Source organism: Apteryx mantelli, chromosome 25, assembly GCF_036417845.1.
Source record: "Apteryx mantelli isolate bAptMan1 chromosome 25, bAptMan1.hap1, whole genome shotgun sequence".
NCBI classification, from domain to species: domain Eukaryota; kingdom Metazoa; phylum Chordata; class Aves; order Apterygiformes; family Apterygidae; genus Apteryx; species Apteryx mantelli.
This window is the reverse complement of record NC_090002.1, coordinates 8,018,709-8,035,605: the sequence shown is the minus strand read 5'-3', so window position 1 is coordinate 8,035,605 and position 16,897 is coordinate 8,018,709. Positions and strand designations below refer to the sequence as shown.

General features: G+C 48.9%; 2 protein-coding genes across 2 annotated transcripts; both read left to right on the top strand.

Annotated features, from left to right (window-relative positions):
• The first annotated feature begins 3,532 nt into the window (after nt 1-3,532).
• Nucleotides 3,533-7,815, top strand: LOC106482366 (acidic mammalian chitinase-like). The gene is made up of 11 exons (XM_067310506.1): nt 3,533-3,557; nt 4,213-4,242; nt 4,632-4,833; nt 5,192-5,248; nt 5,354-5,519; nt 5,644-5,768; nt 6,238-6,361; nt 6,492-6,677; nt 6,829-6,948; nt 7,048-7,189; nt 7,553-7,815. The coding sequence occupies exons 1-11, from the start codon at nt 3,533-3,535 to the stop codon at nt 7,804-7,806; spliced, it is 1,431 nt and encodes a 476-aa protein (XP_067166607.1). The 3' UTR covers nt 7,807-7,815.
• A 4,288-nt stretch (nt 7,816-12,103) lies between these two features.
• On the top strand, nt 12,104-16,734 carry LOC106483947 (acidic mammalian chitinase-like). The gene is made up of 11 exons (XM_067310510.1): nt 12,104-12,128; nt 12,784-12,813; nt 13,203-13,404; nt 13,763-13,819; nt 13,925-14,090; nt 14,215-14,339; nt 14,809-14,932; nt 15,021-15,206; nt 15,751-15,870; nt 15,970-16,111; nt 16,475-16,734. Exons 1-11 carry the CDS (start codon nt 12,104-12,106, stop codon nt 16,732-16,734), a joined length of 1,437 nt encoding a protein of 478 aa, XP_067166611.1.
• The last annotated feature ends 163 nt before the right edge of the window (nt 16,735-16,897 follow it).

Here is a 16,897-nt window from a genome sequence, read left to right as displayed (position 1 = left end):
GCAAATGGTGTCTTAAAAATGTCAGTACGATGTTTCTGCTTTTGAACTACAGAAAAGCAGCCTGGTATACTCCTTGGCTCACAAGCCACAAAGCAAGAAAGGCTATGTGATAGGAGCAAGAACTGCCCAACGTTTCCTACCAGAGCCACAGGTAAGAAGAGCACTCTGCAAAGCAGCAGAGCCACAGCTTTACAAGAATTTGTAGTCCGCTCCCACCATAGACTACCAGTTTTGATCGCATTTGCTGGGGGTGCAAGTCACTTGCGCACAGCACTCAAACTCCACGCATTGCTTCGGTTCCACCTGAGAAAGAGAACTGAAATGATGCAGCAGCCCTGGGGGGACATTTTGCCAAGGGTGAGTTTCAGCCTCCGCTGCATTTGAGCACACTTGGCTTTCATTACAGCTCCCTCCAATGTGCAGAAGTGCAGCAAAGTCCCTCAGGAGTCTTCTATCCCCTACACACGTCAGCTGCTCCCGCTTTTTGTTATCACCTTCATTGGTCATGAGCCTTGTTTCCAGAAACAGACTCTGCTGGAGAAGGAGAGAGCGTGCTGCAAACCCTGTCCCCTTTTCAGTGCTCATTTCTTTTGTACGCAGGCAAAAACAGACCCAACTTAGTACATAGTACAGTTATAGATCTCCCTACACATAACCTAGGGGCAGGTCCGGTGCTAAACTTAGAGACTGATGACTGATCAGATGAGCTCCAGCAACACATGCAGACACACAGACATAGGCATGTATGTATAGAAATATTTGGGTAAATAGCTGTAGGAGAATTCCCAAGGAATTTGTAGGAAAATTGCTTCACATTAAAAGAGTATCATCCAGGCAACAGATTGTCTGTTTGATGGTAATACACTGTCTGCCTGCAGCGAGGAAAACCCGATCAGCAGCTGAAAACAGGCATATAGCTCTCCCCTAGTTTTTACTGGCAAAATCATAGAGCTTGTCACATCCAAAGAATAAATCCAGAATTCATTTATACTAGCTCAACAACATCTTTGCGTTGCCAATAAGCAGCCTTGAGTCCCATGAAATCCAAACACAAATCTTTCACATATCTAGCCAAAGGTCCCTCTACCTATTATACGTCTCTGTGTCGCTAACGTGAAACTTGGCACTTGCAACACTTCCATCAGCACAAATGCCTGCACTGGCCATCAGCTCCAGCCTCCCTGTTCCAGGAGACCACTACCTGTGCCTCCGCATCCAGATAAAGGCAAGGATATTGATATCCCAAACTCACTGCACCAGTTCACTGACATTGACACTTCTCCTCGGTATAGCCTTCCCCAGCGACCTGCCTAATCTCAATAGCGAGGGCAGGTAGAACAAAACAACGTCTCTAAAGCAGTGGCTCGTGTACCCTGAGGTTGGTAAGGCCAGGATGGCTAAGATCTTCCTGGAAAACAGCAGTACTTCAAGAGTCTGCCGAGAGTCAATTGTCAGAGCCATCTCCCAGCAGATGGGTGCGAGGCTGTGCAAGCCCCGTGCCCGAATCTGACGAACCGCCTGGGCTCTGACGAGATGCAAAAGCCATCTCTCAGCTGGCGAGAACGTGAAAATCTGCATCTCTCTTTCCAGGACCCAGCAGAAAGGAGTCCAGGTGGTTAAAGGGCAGAGACAGACGTAGTCATAGCATAATAATGCAACGACCATAATGACAGTTTTTGTCCACGCATCAAGTGAAGCTCATGCAGAAACAATCCAGAAGGCTGGATCTTTCTGGAACCCAATGCTTTGGCTACAGGAACAACGAGCAAGGTCTCCGTCTGAATACTCCACTCTTTTTTAACTTGAATACAGAATCCCTTTCACGGCGACCAGTTCTTCTGCCCTTGCTCAAGGTCTCCCAGCCCTCCCACTGAAACCAACGGCAAACGGGCTTTCTCAGGACAGAATGAAGGCAGAATAACCACTAAAGGAAAACTCCAGAATTTGCCCAGCAGAAACTGTTGCCTCCCTATGACACAAATTAGCTTCCCTGACCCTTTGCCAAATGCTTTCATCTTCACACTGAGACGTCTTCTCCAGGTAACAGACCTTCTCCTGCGAGACTCCAAAGGCCACTGAGGGTGGGATTTTCCAAAATCTGTTTCTCCTGGTCTCGTATGCTTTGTGTTACCTTATCAACTCAGAAACACACTGGAAAAATACTTCTTGAAGGTGGTTGTCTTGTTAATCATCCGCTGTGTACACAAAATCTGAAATACAAGTCTAAAGCATTTTAATCTGCAGGTCAGCAGGTCAGGTGCCAGCATGTGATATGGGCAACTTTGTGGGATTTTTCCAGGTTCACATTCAACCAAGTCTAGGTGACCTCCTGGAAATTCACCTTCACATCTTCTTAACGCAAACTAAGAAATGTCTCGGCGCAGAGGAACTGGGCATAGGTACACTGTGTCTTACTCTGCTGTTTGCACAAGCCCTGACAGTGACTAGCATGCAAGAAAAAAAAACAACCCTCCCCTATCAGAACACACTAAAAGACTTGAGTCTCCACCTGGACTGAAGAATAAAGAAGGACGCAGAGAAAACATTCCGAGTCAAAAACATCATTTTCAGCACCCCTCTTTGCCTTTTAAAAAGTCACATTCAGATACGCCTGGAAACAAAACGTGGCATCCTGAAAGCAGCACAATGAAACTTTCAAGCTAGACCAAACACGGCCCTTAAAAAAAGACCACAAGAACGACCACTGACAAGCTCATGTAGAATTTAAGAGATTCTGTTATTTCTCCTGAAGGGGCTGCACGGTACACTCAGACAAGAGACAGTGCTGAGCAACACAGAAACCTCTCAGTTTGGGAAACGGCTGAGCAAGGAGGAGGGAATAAGTGCAGCAGCAAATGCAACCTGAATGATGCTCTGTCCCCGGGCTCCCCCTCGCAGTGCTTGGCCTCTGAGAAATAACGCTCCCTCAGGAAGATTCCCTCCACTTCACTGAGGTGACGCCAAGCTTAAATGGTGCGAGTGAAAGACAATCCATAAAATCTGGATCTGGAGAGACGGTATGCCTGCGGTACCCCAGGGTCCAGATTGCCGTGGTCCTTGGAAAAGCTCACTTCTGAGACTCTAAACCCAGCTCAGTCCTCCCTTGCCCGCTGCCGTAGGTTTGAAGGGCAGAAGCTGAGAAAACCTTTGTACGCCCGCCTTCGGTTTGGCAGTACCTACCGCCCTTGGGCAGTCACAGTGACAATGCAAGGTTGAACGCTTCAGCCATCTAGTACTGGGTCATCGCCAGTATTGACACAAAACCTATCGTTGTGAACAAAACTTCTAAAATGAAAAGCCATCTAATCTTGCTCTTCCTCTAATCGGCAGCACCATTAAAAGGCGCAGCCTGATAATACTCGTTTCTCCAGCTGCAGTGTTAAGGCCCATTGTATTGGTATCATTTTCTGTGATGCTTATCTTTATCAAATATCAAAATGTTTGTGCGTCCCTGTTGATACAAGATTTGCATGAAACGAGAGAGGTGTATAAAACTGAGAAATAGGCTGCACCAGGCCTCTCCCAGGCAGAGATGGCCAAGCTCATTTTGCTCACCGGTAAGTCCTGCTCGAGAACTTCATTCTCTACCTTTAGGACGAGTATTGGTAGATACCTCACTGTATCTTGGGTGGGTATACAAGGGCTTCCATTGGGATTGAAAAGGCTGCTCTCTCTTTTATCAAAGGAGAAGCAATAACATTTACTTTCACAATGCTTATATGTTCAGGTGATTTGGGAGTTGGTTGTTTGGTCTTTAGAAATGCAAATCCTTTATTTAATGCGGTTTAAAATTGAAACGTCATGTTGGGACCAAGAAAATGACACTGGGAAGCAGAAATGGACCCCCTGATAGAAGTGCTGCTATTGTCTGAAAAGCCGAGTATGTACCAGAGGGTTGCTGCTCTTCCAGCCACGCTCACGGCTCCTCAGATCCCCCATTGCTCAACGCTGGCTGAATGAATCCAGCAGAATGCCCAGCCCTTAACGAGCAGGGGCTCTCGTGTGTCTCCGCTTCCCACAGAAGGAACGGAGACCTGACATACAGGTTATGTTGGGTTCACGCCAGTCCTGCTCAAGAGCAGCAAAATGGGCCCGCTGATAGAAGCGCTTTCATTGTCTGCAGAGCAGAGTGTACACCAGAGGGCTTCTGCGAGTTCAGTCATTACCCCATTTCTCAGGTCAAAGACTAATCACACGCTTTTTTCTTTAAAGGTCTGGCACTCCTGCTGAACGCCCAGATAGGTATGTGCTTTCTCCCCCAGAATTCATTCCCCTGGGGGTTCATTTTGCCTCATTTCTCCCTTACGTGGCAACAGAGGAGAAAGGCTCTGGGTGGTAAAGAAACCCAGCAGCCAGAACCACCCTGACACCCGAGCTTGAGTGGACAACAGGTTCCTGGACTGACTCCTTTCCGGAAGTAAAGTAGGAAGGAAACAAACCCATTTTTATCCTTGGAGAGCCAGTTCACTGCAGGATAGCCAACCCTACCTCACTTCCTCTGAACTCCTTCCCCTGCAAGGAAGCATTGCCCAGTCATTTCTTGTCAGACCTTGTTACAATACCCTGCCTTAAGGAATGAGTTTCTCCTGAGCGCAGCCCAGCTCCACATCACCTCCTCCATTTCTCTGCAGGCACTGCCTATGTGCTGTCATGTTACTTCACCAACTGGGCCCAGTACAGGCCTGGCCTGGGGCGCTACAAGCCTGAGAACATTGACCCCTGCCTGTGCAATCATCTGATCTATGCCTTCGCTGGGATGTCCAACAATGAGATCACGACCTATGAATGGAATGATGAGACCCTTTATAAGTCCTTCAATGGCTTGAAAAACCAGTACGTATCGAGAGCAAAGGGGATCACTCGTCCTCCCTTTCTTTCCCTTTCTCTGCACAGCGGCAAAGCAATCCATTGATCACTTGGCGATGCCAAGGGAAAGAGGCAGATAGTGACGGGGAGGGCAGGTCAGGCTGCAAGCACCGATCTGCTATGGATGGTGACTGTGACTCGGTGCCCTGCACCTGCTCACTGGATTTTGGACCAAGAGGTCACAGTCTACGGAGCAAAGCCTGCACCAGACTTTTAAGAAAAGCAGGAGCACTGTGCTTTATGTTGGTCCTCTGTGTACAACTAGAAATTGGTGACACCAAGCCTTTATTCATTGTGAAACATGTTCCTGTCCCTCGCTTTGCAGGAATGGAAATCTGAAGACCCTCCTGGCTATTGGAGGATGGAATTTCGGAACAGCCAAGTAAGTCCACACCATCTCCTTCTCATAACTGCATCCTGGCAAGGGAGGGAGAGGAGGAAAGGAGCACCAACCGAACCTCCACTCTGTTCTCCTCTGCTTCCCTAGGTTCTCAGCAATGGTTTCCACTCCCGAGAACCGCCAGACCTTCATCAAATCGGTCATCAAATTCCTGCGCCAGTATGAATTCGATGGGCTTGACATTGACTGGGAATACCCTGGGTCCAGGGGCAGCCCATCTCAGGACAAGGCTCTCTTTACTGTTCTCGTCAAGGTAGGCTGAAATAAAAGGTTTCTGACCAAGCCCCTGCTCTGCACGGTTCTATCCAGAGCCCCAGGGCCTGGGAAGACTCAGCTCAGGGGGTCCATGGTGAGGCCTGCTTCTTGGCATCTCTTAGGAAATGCTGGCAGCCTTTGAGCAGGAAGCCAAACAGGTTAACAAGCCCAGGCTCCTCATCACCGCTGCGGTTGCTGCAGGACTTTCCAACATTCAGGCTGGCTACGAGATTGCTGAGCTTGGAAAGTGAGTAGCAAACTCTCAGATACCGCTGCAATGACTTAGTTGGCGTTCCTTCGCACGGTTAAGGGAAACCTTGCCATTAACTGGCGGAAACCCACTGCATTTCTTGTGGGCTCCCTAGTCTTTTGCGTAAGGTGAGGACGTGAGGGGAACATTGCTTGTTTGGTGGAGAAGGGGACACCTCGGGAAGGGAAGGGTAATAACGGTCTGCATCAAGCCTCTTCAAGCCATTAGAGAGCATCTCTCAGGTCCCAGAATGCAAGCACATTTCCCACCCCACACCGACCTCTCCCTCCCTCCTCCGGCATAGAGGAAGCGGCTCTAGCGCTTACAATGCTTGCTCAAAAGAGGTCTTGAAGAACGTGAGTGTATGGCCAGGGATGCCACAGGGCAAACGGCCAGCACTAAAGCAACAAGCAGTATTGGGTGAATCAACGGGCCGGGACACAGATGCATGCAATGTTCTCCACAGCTACCTGGACTACTTCCACGTGATGACATATGACTTCCATGGTTCATGGGATGGATACACCGGAGAGAACAGCCCTCTGTACAAAGGCCCAGCTGACACTGGCAGCAACATCTACTTCAATGTCGTAAGTATATGTTGGGATCCTGTGTCACAAGTGTCAGGTCTGTGATGACACCAGTGGTGAGAAGTTCAAGAATTGGTCCTCCTCCCCATAAATCCTGGCACAGACTTGAACTGTGATGTTTTTTTAATAGGATTATGCTATGAGCTACTGGAAGAGCAATGGTGCCCCAGCTGAGAAGCTCCTTGTTGGGTTCCCAACCTACGGACACAACTTCAACCTCCAAAACCCATCTAACACTGCTGTTGGGGCACCAATATCAGGACCTGGGCCTGCTGGACCTTACACAAGACAGGCTGGGACCTTGGCTTACTACGAGGTATACATGTTCCCTCACATCTAGGCAACCACGAACACAAAAACTCATTGAATTACCCAGCAGGGAATTTTTAACAAGGGACCCATGAAATATTCCAACTGCCCTTTTTTTTGGACACTTGGTAAATACCCCTCTCCGCCCTTCTCCCTAGATCTGCACGTTCCTGGATTCTGGAGCCACCCAGGCTTGGGATGCTCCCCAGGACGTACCCTATGCCTACAAGGGCAGCACATGGGTTGGCTATGACAACATCAAGAGCTTCAACATCAAGGTACAGTGGGAAATGGGGATGTACCAGTAATGCTCTGGGAGGACTTCTGCAGTAGCAGGCCTTGGGACTAACTGGGGCTTCTCCTCTGGCACTGAAAAGGCTGACTGGCTGAAGAAGAACAACTATGGAGGTGCTATGGTATGGTCCCTTGCTATGGACGACTTCACTGGCTCTTTCTGCAAGGAGGGCAAATATCCCCTGATCTCCACCCTGAAGAAGGCTCTTGGCCTGCAAAGTGACGGTGAGTAACTTGAGTAGCATGGGTTACTGAAGGTGACACCCTAGCTCAGTACGCATGCCGGGTTTTAGAGAGCTACGAACTTTTAACTCTAGGGGCTTAGAGGATAATGACTCTCTGTGGAAGCCACAACTACAGACTGCCCAGGAAAGATCCCTTCACTCTACAGCCCCTAGGATAAAAGAGGGAGACTGAGACTGGGACCTGAGGCCAACTGTTTCCAAGGCCGGATATGAACGCAGACAAACTTTGGGGGAACAAAGTCTAAGAGCTGGTCTGCTGACCCCACCACAAATGGGACCATGGAGGGAGGGAGTGCTGGGAGACCATCAGATATCAATAACCCCTTCCCTGCTCTTATTTCAGGCTGTGTGCCCCCTTCTCACCCCAATCCTCCAATCACTGAGGCTCCTAGCTCTGGAAGTGGGAGCGGAAGCTCAGGGAGCAATCCCGGTGGCTCCACTGGAAGTGGCTTCTGTGCTGGCAAGGCCAACGGCATCTATCCAGACCCATCCAACAAGAACAGCTTCTACAACTGCGATAACGGCGAGACCTACCTGGAGAGTTGCCAGGCCGGCCTCGTCTTTGATACCAGCTGCTCCTGCTGCAACTGGCCATGAAGATATCAATTCTAGAACAGCAAACAGTCCCCCCTAACCTAATCACAAGGAATAATAATGATGAAATAAAGTGTTCTCCAACAGCAACAGTCCTCTCTGCTTGGACTCATCTCGCTCTTAATACTCTGATGCTCCCTGATTCTCTCTTGATACTCACACCCCTGCTCAAGGAAGGGCAAGAATCCACAAGCTGGACTTCAGACAGCCCCACACTGGCTTTTGCCAGGGGTTTCTCGCTGTCCCAGCATGCCAGCCAGGCAGAGGGAAAAGATGGGGGGGGAGGAGATGGGGAGTATCGGGCTGTGCCATGAGAGAGCACACAAAGAAGGTTAACAGTGGCACCACCAAGGGACTGGCTCCCCACAGAGCCATCATGCAAGGTCTATGCATAGACCGAGGAACAAGCATTCCCCTCCTGCAAAAGTTATCTTCCAAACATACTCATCTTCAAAGGTCCAGCTGCCCTGGTGCTCTAGCCCTGAGGCAGCTGTAGTAACTCCCCCTCCAGCTGCAGGGACGGTTCAGCCAGGCGGGCAGCAGTTCACAGGGTGACTCAGTGAGGGGCCCCAAATCCCCCAAACTCCACTCCATGGCCTGATCAGGAACAGGGCCTGATGCCCCCTTGTGCCAGCCTCTGGCCTGAATCACACAACCATTCCTCCTCCTCTCACAACAAAGGTTCATTTAAAAGGCCTCCGTTTAGAGAAGAGGAATTAGTGGGAGTGACCACTTCTGCTGCTCTAATACTTCTGGCCTTCCCCTGATGCAAATGGTGTCTTAAAAATGTCAGTACGATGTTTCTGCTTTTGAACTACAGAAAAGCAGCCTGGTATACTCCTTGGCTCACAAGCCACAAAGCAAGAAAGGCTATGTGATAGGAGCAAGAACTGCCCAACGTTTCCTACCAGAGCCACAGGTAAGAAGAGCACTCTGCAAAGCAGCAGAGCCACAGCTTTACAAGAATTTGTAGTCCGCTCCCACCATAGACTACCAGTTTTGATCGCATTTGCTGGGGGTGCAAGTCACTTGCGCACAGCACTCAAACTCCACGCATTGCTTCGGTTCCACCTGAGAAAGAGAACTGAAATGATGCAGCAGCCCTGGGGGGACATTTTGCCAAGGGTGAGTTTCAGCCTCCGCTGCATTTGAGCACACTTGGCTTTCATTACAGCTCCCTCCAATGTGCAGAAGTGCAGCAAAGTCCCTCAGGAGTCTTCTATCCCCTACACACGTCAGCTGCTCCCGCTTTTTGTTATCACCTTCATTGGTCATGAGCCTTGTTTCCAGAAACAGACTCTGCTGGAGAAGGAGAGAGCGTGCTGCAAACCCTGTCCCCTTTTCAGTGCTCATTTCTTTTGTACGCAGGCAAAAACAGACCCAACTTAGTACATAGTACAGTTATAGATCTCCCTACACATAACCTAGGGGCAGGTCCGGTGCTAAACTTAGAGACTGATGACTGATCAGATGAGCTCCAGCAACACATGCAGACACACAGACATAGGCATGTATGTATAGAAATATTTGGGTAAATAGCTGTAGGAGAATTCCCAAGGAATTTGTAGGAAAATTGCTTCACATTAAAAGAGTATCATCCAGGCAACAGATTGTCTGTTTGATGGTAATACACTGTCTGCCTGCAGCGAGGAAAACCCGATCAGCAGCTGAAAACAGGCATATAGCTCTCCCCTAGTTTTTACTGGCAAAATCATAGAGCTTGTCACATCCAAAGAATAAATCCAGAATTCATTTATACTAGCTCAACAACATCTTTGCGTTGCCAATAAGCAGCCTTGAGTCCCATGAAATCCAAACACAAATCTTTCACATATCTAGCCAAAGGTCCCTCTACCTATTATACGTCTCTGTGTCGCTAACGTGAAACTTGGCACTTGCAACACTTCCATCAGCACAAATGCCTGCACTGGCCATCAGCTCCAGCCTCCCTGTTCCAGGAGACCACTACCTGTGCCTCCGCATCCAGATAAAGGCAAGGATATTGATATCCCAAACTCACTGCACCAGTTCACTGACATTGACACTTCTCCTCGGTATAGCCTTCCCCAGCGACCTGCCTAATCTCAATAGCGAGGGCAGGTAGAACAAAACAACGTCTCTAAAGCAGTGGCTCGTGTACCCTGAGGTTGGTAAGGCCAGGATGGCTAAGATCTTCCTGGAAAACAGCAGTACTTCAAGAGTCTGCCGAGAGTCAATTGTCAGAGCCATCTCCCAGCAGATGGGTGCGAGGCTGTGCAAGCCCCGTGCCCGAATCTGACGAACCGCCTGGGCTCTGACGAGATGCAAAAGCCATCTCTCAGCTGGCGAGAACGTGAAAATCTGCATCTCTCTTTCCAGGACCCAGCAGAAAGGAGTCCAGGTGGTTAAAGGGCAGAGACAGACGTAGTCATAGCATAATAATGCAACGACCATAATGACAGTTTTTGTCCACGCATCAAGTGAAGCTCATGCAGAAACAATCCAGAAGGCTGGATCTTTCTGGAACCCAATGCTTTGGCTACAGGAACAACGAGCAAGGTCTCCGTCTGAATACTCCACTCTTTTTTAACTTGAATACAGAATCCCTTTCACGGCGACCAGTTCTTCTGCCCTTGCTCAAGGTCTCCCAGCCCTCCCACTGAAACCAACGGCAAACGGGCTTTCTCAGGACAGAATGAAGGCAGAATAACCACTAAAGGAAAACTCCAGAATTTGCCCAGCAGAAACTGTTGCCTCCCTATGACACAAATTAGCTTCCCTGACCCTTTGCCAAATGCTTTCATCTTCACACTGAGACGTCTTCTCCAGGTAACAGACCTTCTCCTGCGAGACTCCAAAGGCCACTGAGGGTGGGATTTTCCAAAATCTGTTTCTCCTGGTCTCGTATGCTTTGTGTTACCTTATCAACTCAGAAACACACTGGAAAAATACTTCTTGAAGGTGGTTGTCTTGTTAATCATCCGCTGTGTACACAAAATCTGAAATACAAGTCTAAAGCATTTTAATCTGCAGGTCAGCAGGTCAGGTGCCAGCATGTGATATGGGCAACTTTGTGGGATTTTTCCAGGTTCACATTCAACCAAGTCTAGGTGACCTCCTGGAAATTCACCTTCACATCTTCTTAACGCAAACTAAGAAATGTCTCGGCGCAGAGGAACTGGGCATAGGTACACTGTGTCTTACTCTGCTGTTTGCACAAGCCCTGACAGTGACTAGCATGCAAGAAAAAAAAACAACCCTCCCCTATCAGAACACACTAAAAGACTTGAGTCTCCACCTGGACTGAAGAATAAAGAAGGACGCAGAGAAAACATTCCGAGTCAAAAACATCATTTTCAGCACCCCTCTTTGCCTTTTAAAAAGTCACATTCAGATACGCCTGGAAACAAAACGTGGCATCCTGAAAGCAGCACAATGAAACTTTCAAGCTAGACCAAACACGGCCCTTAAAAAAAGACCACAAGAACGACCACTGACAAGCTCATGTAGAATTTAAGAGATTCTGTTATTTCTCCTGAAGGGGCTGCACGGTACACTCAGACAAGAGACAGTGCTGAGCAACACAGAAACCTCTCAGTTTGGGAAACGGCTGAGCAAGGAGGAGGGAATAAGTGCAGCAGCAAATGCAACCTGAATGATGCTCTGTCCCCGGGCTCCCCCTCGCAGTGCTTGGCCTCTGAGAAATAACGCTCCCTCAGGAAGATTCCCTCCACTTCACTGAGGTGACGCCAAGCTTAAATGGTGCGAGTGAAAGACAATCCATAAAATCTGGATCTGGAGAGACGGTATGCCTGCGGTACCCCAGGGTCCAGATTGCCGTGGTCCTTGGAAAAGCTCACTTCTGAGACTCTAAACCCAGCTCAGTCCTCCCTTGCCCGCTGCCGTAGGTTTGAAGGGCAGAAGCTGAGAAAACCTTTGTACGCCCGCCTTCGGTTTGGCAGTACCTACCGCCCTTGGGCAGTCACAGTGACAATGCAAGGTTGAACGCTTCAGCCATCTAGTACTGGGTCATCGCCAGTATTGACACAAAACCTATCGTTGTGAACAAAACTTCTAAAATGAAAAGCCATCTAATCTTGCTCTTCCTCTAATCGGCAGCACCATTAAAAGGCGCAGCCTGATAATACTCGTTTCTCCAGCTGCAGTGTTAAGGCCCATTGTATTGGTATCATTTTCTGTGATGCTTATCTTTATCAAATATCAAAATGTTTGTGCGTCCCTGTTGATACAAGATTTGCATGAAACGAGAGAGGTGTATAAAACTGAGAAATAGGCTGCACCAGGCCTCTCCCAGGCAGAGATGGCCAAGCTCATTTTGCTCACCGGTAAGTCCTGCTCGAGAACTTCATTCTCTACCTTTAGGACGAGTATTGGTAGATACCTCACTGTATCTTGGGTGGGTATACAAGGGCTTCCATTGGGATTGAAAAGGCTGCTCTCTCTTTTATCAAAGGAGAAGCAATAACATTTACTTTCACAATGCTTATATGTTCAGGTGATTTGGGAGTTGGTTGTTTGGTCTTTAGAAATGCAAATCCTTTATTTAATGCGGTTTAAAATTGAAACGTCATGTTGGGACCAAGAAAATGACACTGGGAAGCAGAAATGGACCCCCTGATAGAAGTGCTGCTATTGTCTGAAAAGCCGAGTATGTACCAGAGGGTTGCTGCTCTTCCAGCCACGCTCACGGCTCCTCAGATCCCCCATTGCTCAACGCTGGCTGAATGAATCCAGCAGAATGCCCAGCCCTTAACGAGCAGGGGCTCTCGTGTGTCTCCGCTTCCCACAGAAGGAACGGAGACCTGACATACAGGTTATGTTGGGTTCACGCCAGTCCTGCTCAAGAGCAGCAAAATGGGCCCGCTGATAGAAGCGCTTTCATTGTCTGCAGAGCAGAGTGTACACCAGAGGGCTTCTGCGAGTTCAGTCATTACCCCATTTCTCAGGTCAAAGACTAATCACACGCTTTTTTCTTTAAAGGTCTGGCACTCCTGCTGAACGCCCAGATAGGTATGTGCTTTCTCCCCCAGAATTCATTCCCCTGGGGGTTCATTTTGCCTCATTTCTCCCTTACGTGGCAACAGAGGAGAAAGGCTCTGGGTGGTAAAGAAACCCAGCAGCCAGAACCACCCTGACACCCGAGCTTGAGTGGACAACAGGTTCCTGGACTGACTCCTTTCCGGAAGTAAAGTAGGAAGGAAACAAACCCATTTTTATCCTTGGAGAGCCAGTTCACTGCAGGATAGCCAACCCTACCTCACTTCCTCTGAACTCCTTCCCCTGCAAGGAAGCATTGCCCAGTCATTTCTTGTCAGATCTTGTTACAATACCCTGCCTTAAGGAATGAGTTTCTCCTGAGCGCAGCCCAGCTCCACATCACCTCCTCCATTTCTCTGCAGGCACTGCCTATGTGCTGTCATGTTACTTCACCAACTGGGCCCAGTACAGGCCTGGCCTGGGAACCTTCATGCCTGACAACATCGACCCCTGCCTGTGCACTCACCTTCTATATGCCTTCGCTGGGATGTCCAACAATGAGATCACGACCATTGAATGGAATGATGAGACCCTTTATAAGTCCTTCAATGGCTTGAAAAACCAGTACGTATCGAGAGCAAAGGGGATCACTCGTCCTCCCTTTCTTTCCCTTTCTCTGCACAGCGGCAAAGCAATCCATTGATCACTTGGCGATGCCAAGGGAAAGAGGCAGATAGTGACGGGGAGGGCAGGTCAGGCTGCAAGCACCGATCTGCTATGGATGGTGACTGTGACTCGGTGCCCTGCACCTGCTCACTGGATTTTGGACCAAGAGGTCACAGTCTACGGAGCAAAGTCTGCACCAGACTTTTAAGAAAAGCAGGAGCACTGTGCTTTATGTTGGTCCTCTGTGTACAACTAGAAATTGGTGACACCAAGCCTTTATTCATTGTGAAACATGTTCCTGTCCCTCGCTTTGCAGGAACGGAAATCTGAAGACCCTCCTGTCTATTGGAGGATGGAATTTCGGAACAGACAAGTAAGTCCACACCATCTCCTTCTCATAACTGCATCCTGGCAAGGGAGGGAGAGGAGGAAAGGAGCACCAACCGAACCTCCACTCTGTTCTCCTCTGCTTCCCTAGGTTCTCAGCAATGGTTTCCACTCCCGAGAACCGCCAGACCTTCATCAAATCGGTCATCAAATTCCTGCGCCAGTATGAATTCGATGGGCTTGACATTGACTGGGAATACCCTGGGTCCAGGGGCAGCCCATCTCAGGACAAGGCTCTCTTTACTGTTCTCGTCAAGGTAGGCTGAAATAAAAGGTTTCTGACCAAGCCCCTGCTCTGCACGGTTCTGTCCAGAGCCCCAGGGCCTGGGAAGACTCAGCTCAGGGGGTCCATGGTGAGGCCTGCTTCTTGGCATCTCTTAGGAAATGCTGGCAGCCTTTGAGCAGGAAGCCAAACAGGTTAACAAGCCCAGGCTCCTCATCACCGCTGCGGTTGCTGCAGGACTTTCCAACATTCAGGCTGGCTACGAGATTGCTGAGCTTGGAAAGTGAGTAGCAAACTCTCAGATACCGCTGCAATGACTTAGTTGGCGTTCCTTCGCACGGTTAAGGGAAACCTTGCCATTAACTGGCGGAAACCCACTGCATTTCTTGTGGGCTCCCTAGTCTTTTGCGTAAGGTGAGGACGTGAGGGGAACATTGCTTGTTTGGTGGAGAAGGGGACACCTCGGGAAGGGAAGGGTAATAACGGTCTGCATCAAGCCTCTTCAAGCCATTAGAGAGCATCTCTCAGGTCCCAGAATGCAAGCACATTTCCCACCCCACACCGACCTCTCCCTCCCTCCTCCGGCATAGAGGAAGCGGCTCTAGCGCTTACAATGCTTGCTCAAAAGAGGTCTTGAAGAACGTGAGTGTATGGCCAGGGATGCCACAGGGCAAACGGCCAGCACTAAAGCAACAAGCAGTATTGGGTGAATCAACGGGCCGGGACACAGATGCATGCAATGTTCTCCACAGCTACCTGGACTACTTCCACGTGATGACATATGACTTCCATGGTTCATGGGATGGACGCACTGGAGAGAACAGCCCTCTGTACAAAGGCCCAGCTGACACTGGCAGCAACATCTACTTCAATGTTGTAAGTATATGTTGGGATCCTGTGTCACAAGTGTCAGGTCTCCCCATAAATCCTGGCACAGACTTGAACTGTGATGTTTTTTTAACAGGATTATGCTATGAACTATTGGAAGAGCAATGGCGCCCCAGCTGAGAAGCTTGTTGTTGGATTCCCAACCTATGGAAACACCTTCACACTGCAAAACCCATCCAACACTGCTCTTGGTGCTCCTACATCAGGACCTGGGCCTGCTGGACCTTACACACAAGAGGCTGGGACCCTGGCTTACTATGAGGTACGCGCATGCCATCACATTTATTGCTCAAGGAATTTTTAGGAAGGGACCCATGGACTATTTTGAATGTCTAACTCGCACACGAAATTGTCTGTAGAAATCTGAAAGAGAAGCCAATTAAAATGACAGATAGAATCAGTGCATGAATATAAACATGCCTTATCCATTAACTGAGTATCACTAAGCAATTTTAGCAGCAAGGGCTAGAAACAGACGAATAGGCCCTTCTGAAATTTAAACATGATTTCTCCAGTACTAGGATGGGATAATAAGAGAAATTACTGACTATTAACTATTATGACCACAGTGCAGAGAGGAGGAGGGGCATGTTATACCTGGTCTTTTCCCTGTAGTGTTTATTGTTTCCACACAATCTGTGGAACTTCTTAAGCTCATTTTGCAAAAGCTAGGAAAAGGTTACCTATCCTCAGAGATGAGATTTATAACCATAACTGAAGAATAAAGTCAAGAAAATGGCAGAGCTTGGACTTGCCTGTTTTCGCAGGACACTTCATAAAAAACAGTTCTCTGCCCTTCTCCCTAGATCTGCACTCTGTTGAATTCTGGAGCTACCCAGGTTTGGGATGCTCCCCAGGACGTGCCCTATGCCTACAAGGGCAGCACATGGGTTGGCTATGACAACATCAAGAGCTTCAACATCAAGGTACAGTGGGAAATGGGGATGTACCAGTAATGCTCTGGGAGGACTTCTGCAGCAGCAGGCCTTGGGACTAACTGGGGCTTCTCCTCTGGCACTGAAAAGGCTGACTGGCTGACCAAAAATAAATATGGAGGTGCTATGGTTTGGGCCATCGATCTGGATGACTTCACTGGCTCTTTCTGCAAAGAGGGCAAATATCCCCTGATCTCCACCCTGAAGAAGGCTCTTGGCCTACAAAGTGACAGTGAGTAACTTGAGTAGCATGGGTTACTGAAGGTGACACCCTAGCTCAGTACGCATGCTGGGTTTTAGAGAACCACGAACTTTTAACTCTAGGGGCTTAGAGGATAATGACTCTCTGTGGAAGCCACAACTACAGACTGCCCAGGAAAGATCCCTTCACTCTACAGCCCCTAGGATAAAAGAGTGAGACTGAGACTGGGACCTGAGGCCAACTGTTTCCAAGGCCGGATATGAACGCAGACAAACTTTGGGGGAACAAAGTCTAGTAGCTGGTCTGCTGACCCCACCACAAATGGGACCATGGAGGGAGGGAGTGCTGGGAGACCATCAGATATCAATAACCCCTTCCCTGCTCTTATTTCAGGCTGTGTGCCCCCTTCTCACCCCAATCCTCCAGTCACTGCAGCTCCCAGTACTACAAGTGGAAGTGGGAGCGGAAGCTCAGGGAGCAATCCTGGTGGCTCAGGGGTGAGTGACTTTTGCACTGGCAAGGCCAACGGCATCTATCCAGACCCATCCAGCAAGAACAGCTTCTACAACTGCGATAACGGCGAAACCTATTTCGAGAGTTGCCAGGCCGGCCTCGTCTTTGATACCAGCTGCTCCTGCTGCAACTGGCCATGAAGATATCAATTCTAGAACAGCAAACAGTCCCCCCTAACCTAATCACAAGGAATAATAATGATGAAATAAAGTGTTCTCCAACAGCAACAATCCTCTCTGCTTGGACTCATCTCGCTCTTAATACTCTGATGCTCCCTGATTCTCTCTTGATACTCACACCCCT

Bases quoted from the DNA above. Each gene is read 5' to 3' on its own strand.
- LOC106483947 (XM_067310510.1), top strand. From the start codon at position 12,104: ATGGCCAAGCTCATTTTGCTCACCG. The intron at 14,933-15,020 runs GTAAGTATATGT...TTTTTTTAACAG, and splicing joins GCAACATCTACTTCAATGTT to GATTATGCTATGAACTATTG. The intron at 15,207-15,750 runs GTACGCGCATGC...CCTTCTCCCTAG, and splicing joins GGACCCTGGCTTACTATGAG to ATCTGCACTCTGTTGAATTC.
- LOC106482366 (XM_067310506.1), top strand. From the start codon at position 3,533: ATGGCCAAGCTCATTTTGCTCACCG. The intron at 4,243-4,631 runs GTATGTGCTTTC...ATTTCTCTGCAG, and splicing joins CCTGCTGAACGCCCAGATAG to GCACTGCCTATGTGCTGTCA. The intron at 6,949-7,047 runs GTACAGTGGGAA...GGCACTGAAAAG, and splicing joins TCAAGAGCTTCAACATCAAG to GCTGACTGGCTGAAGAAGAA.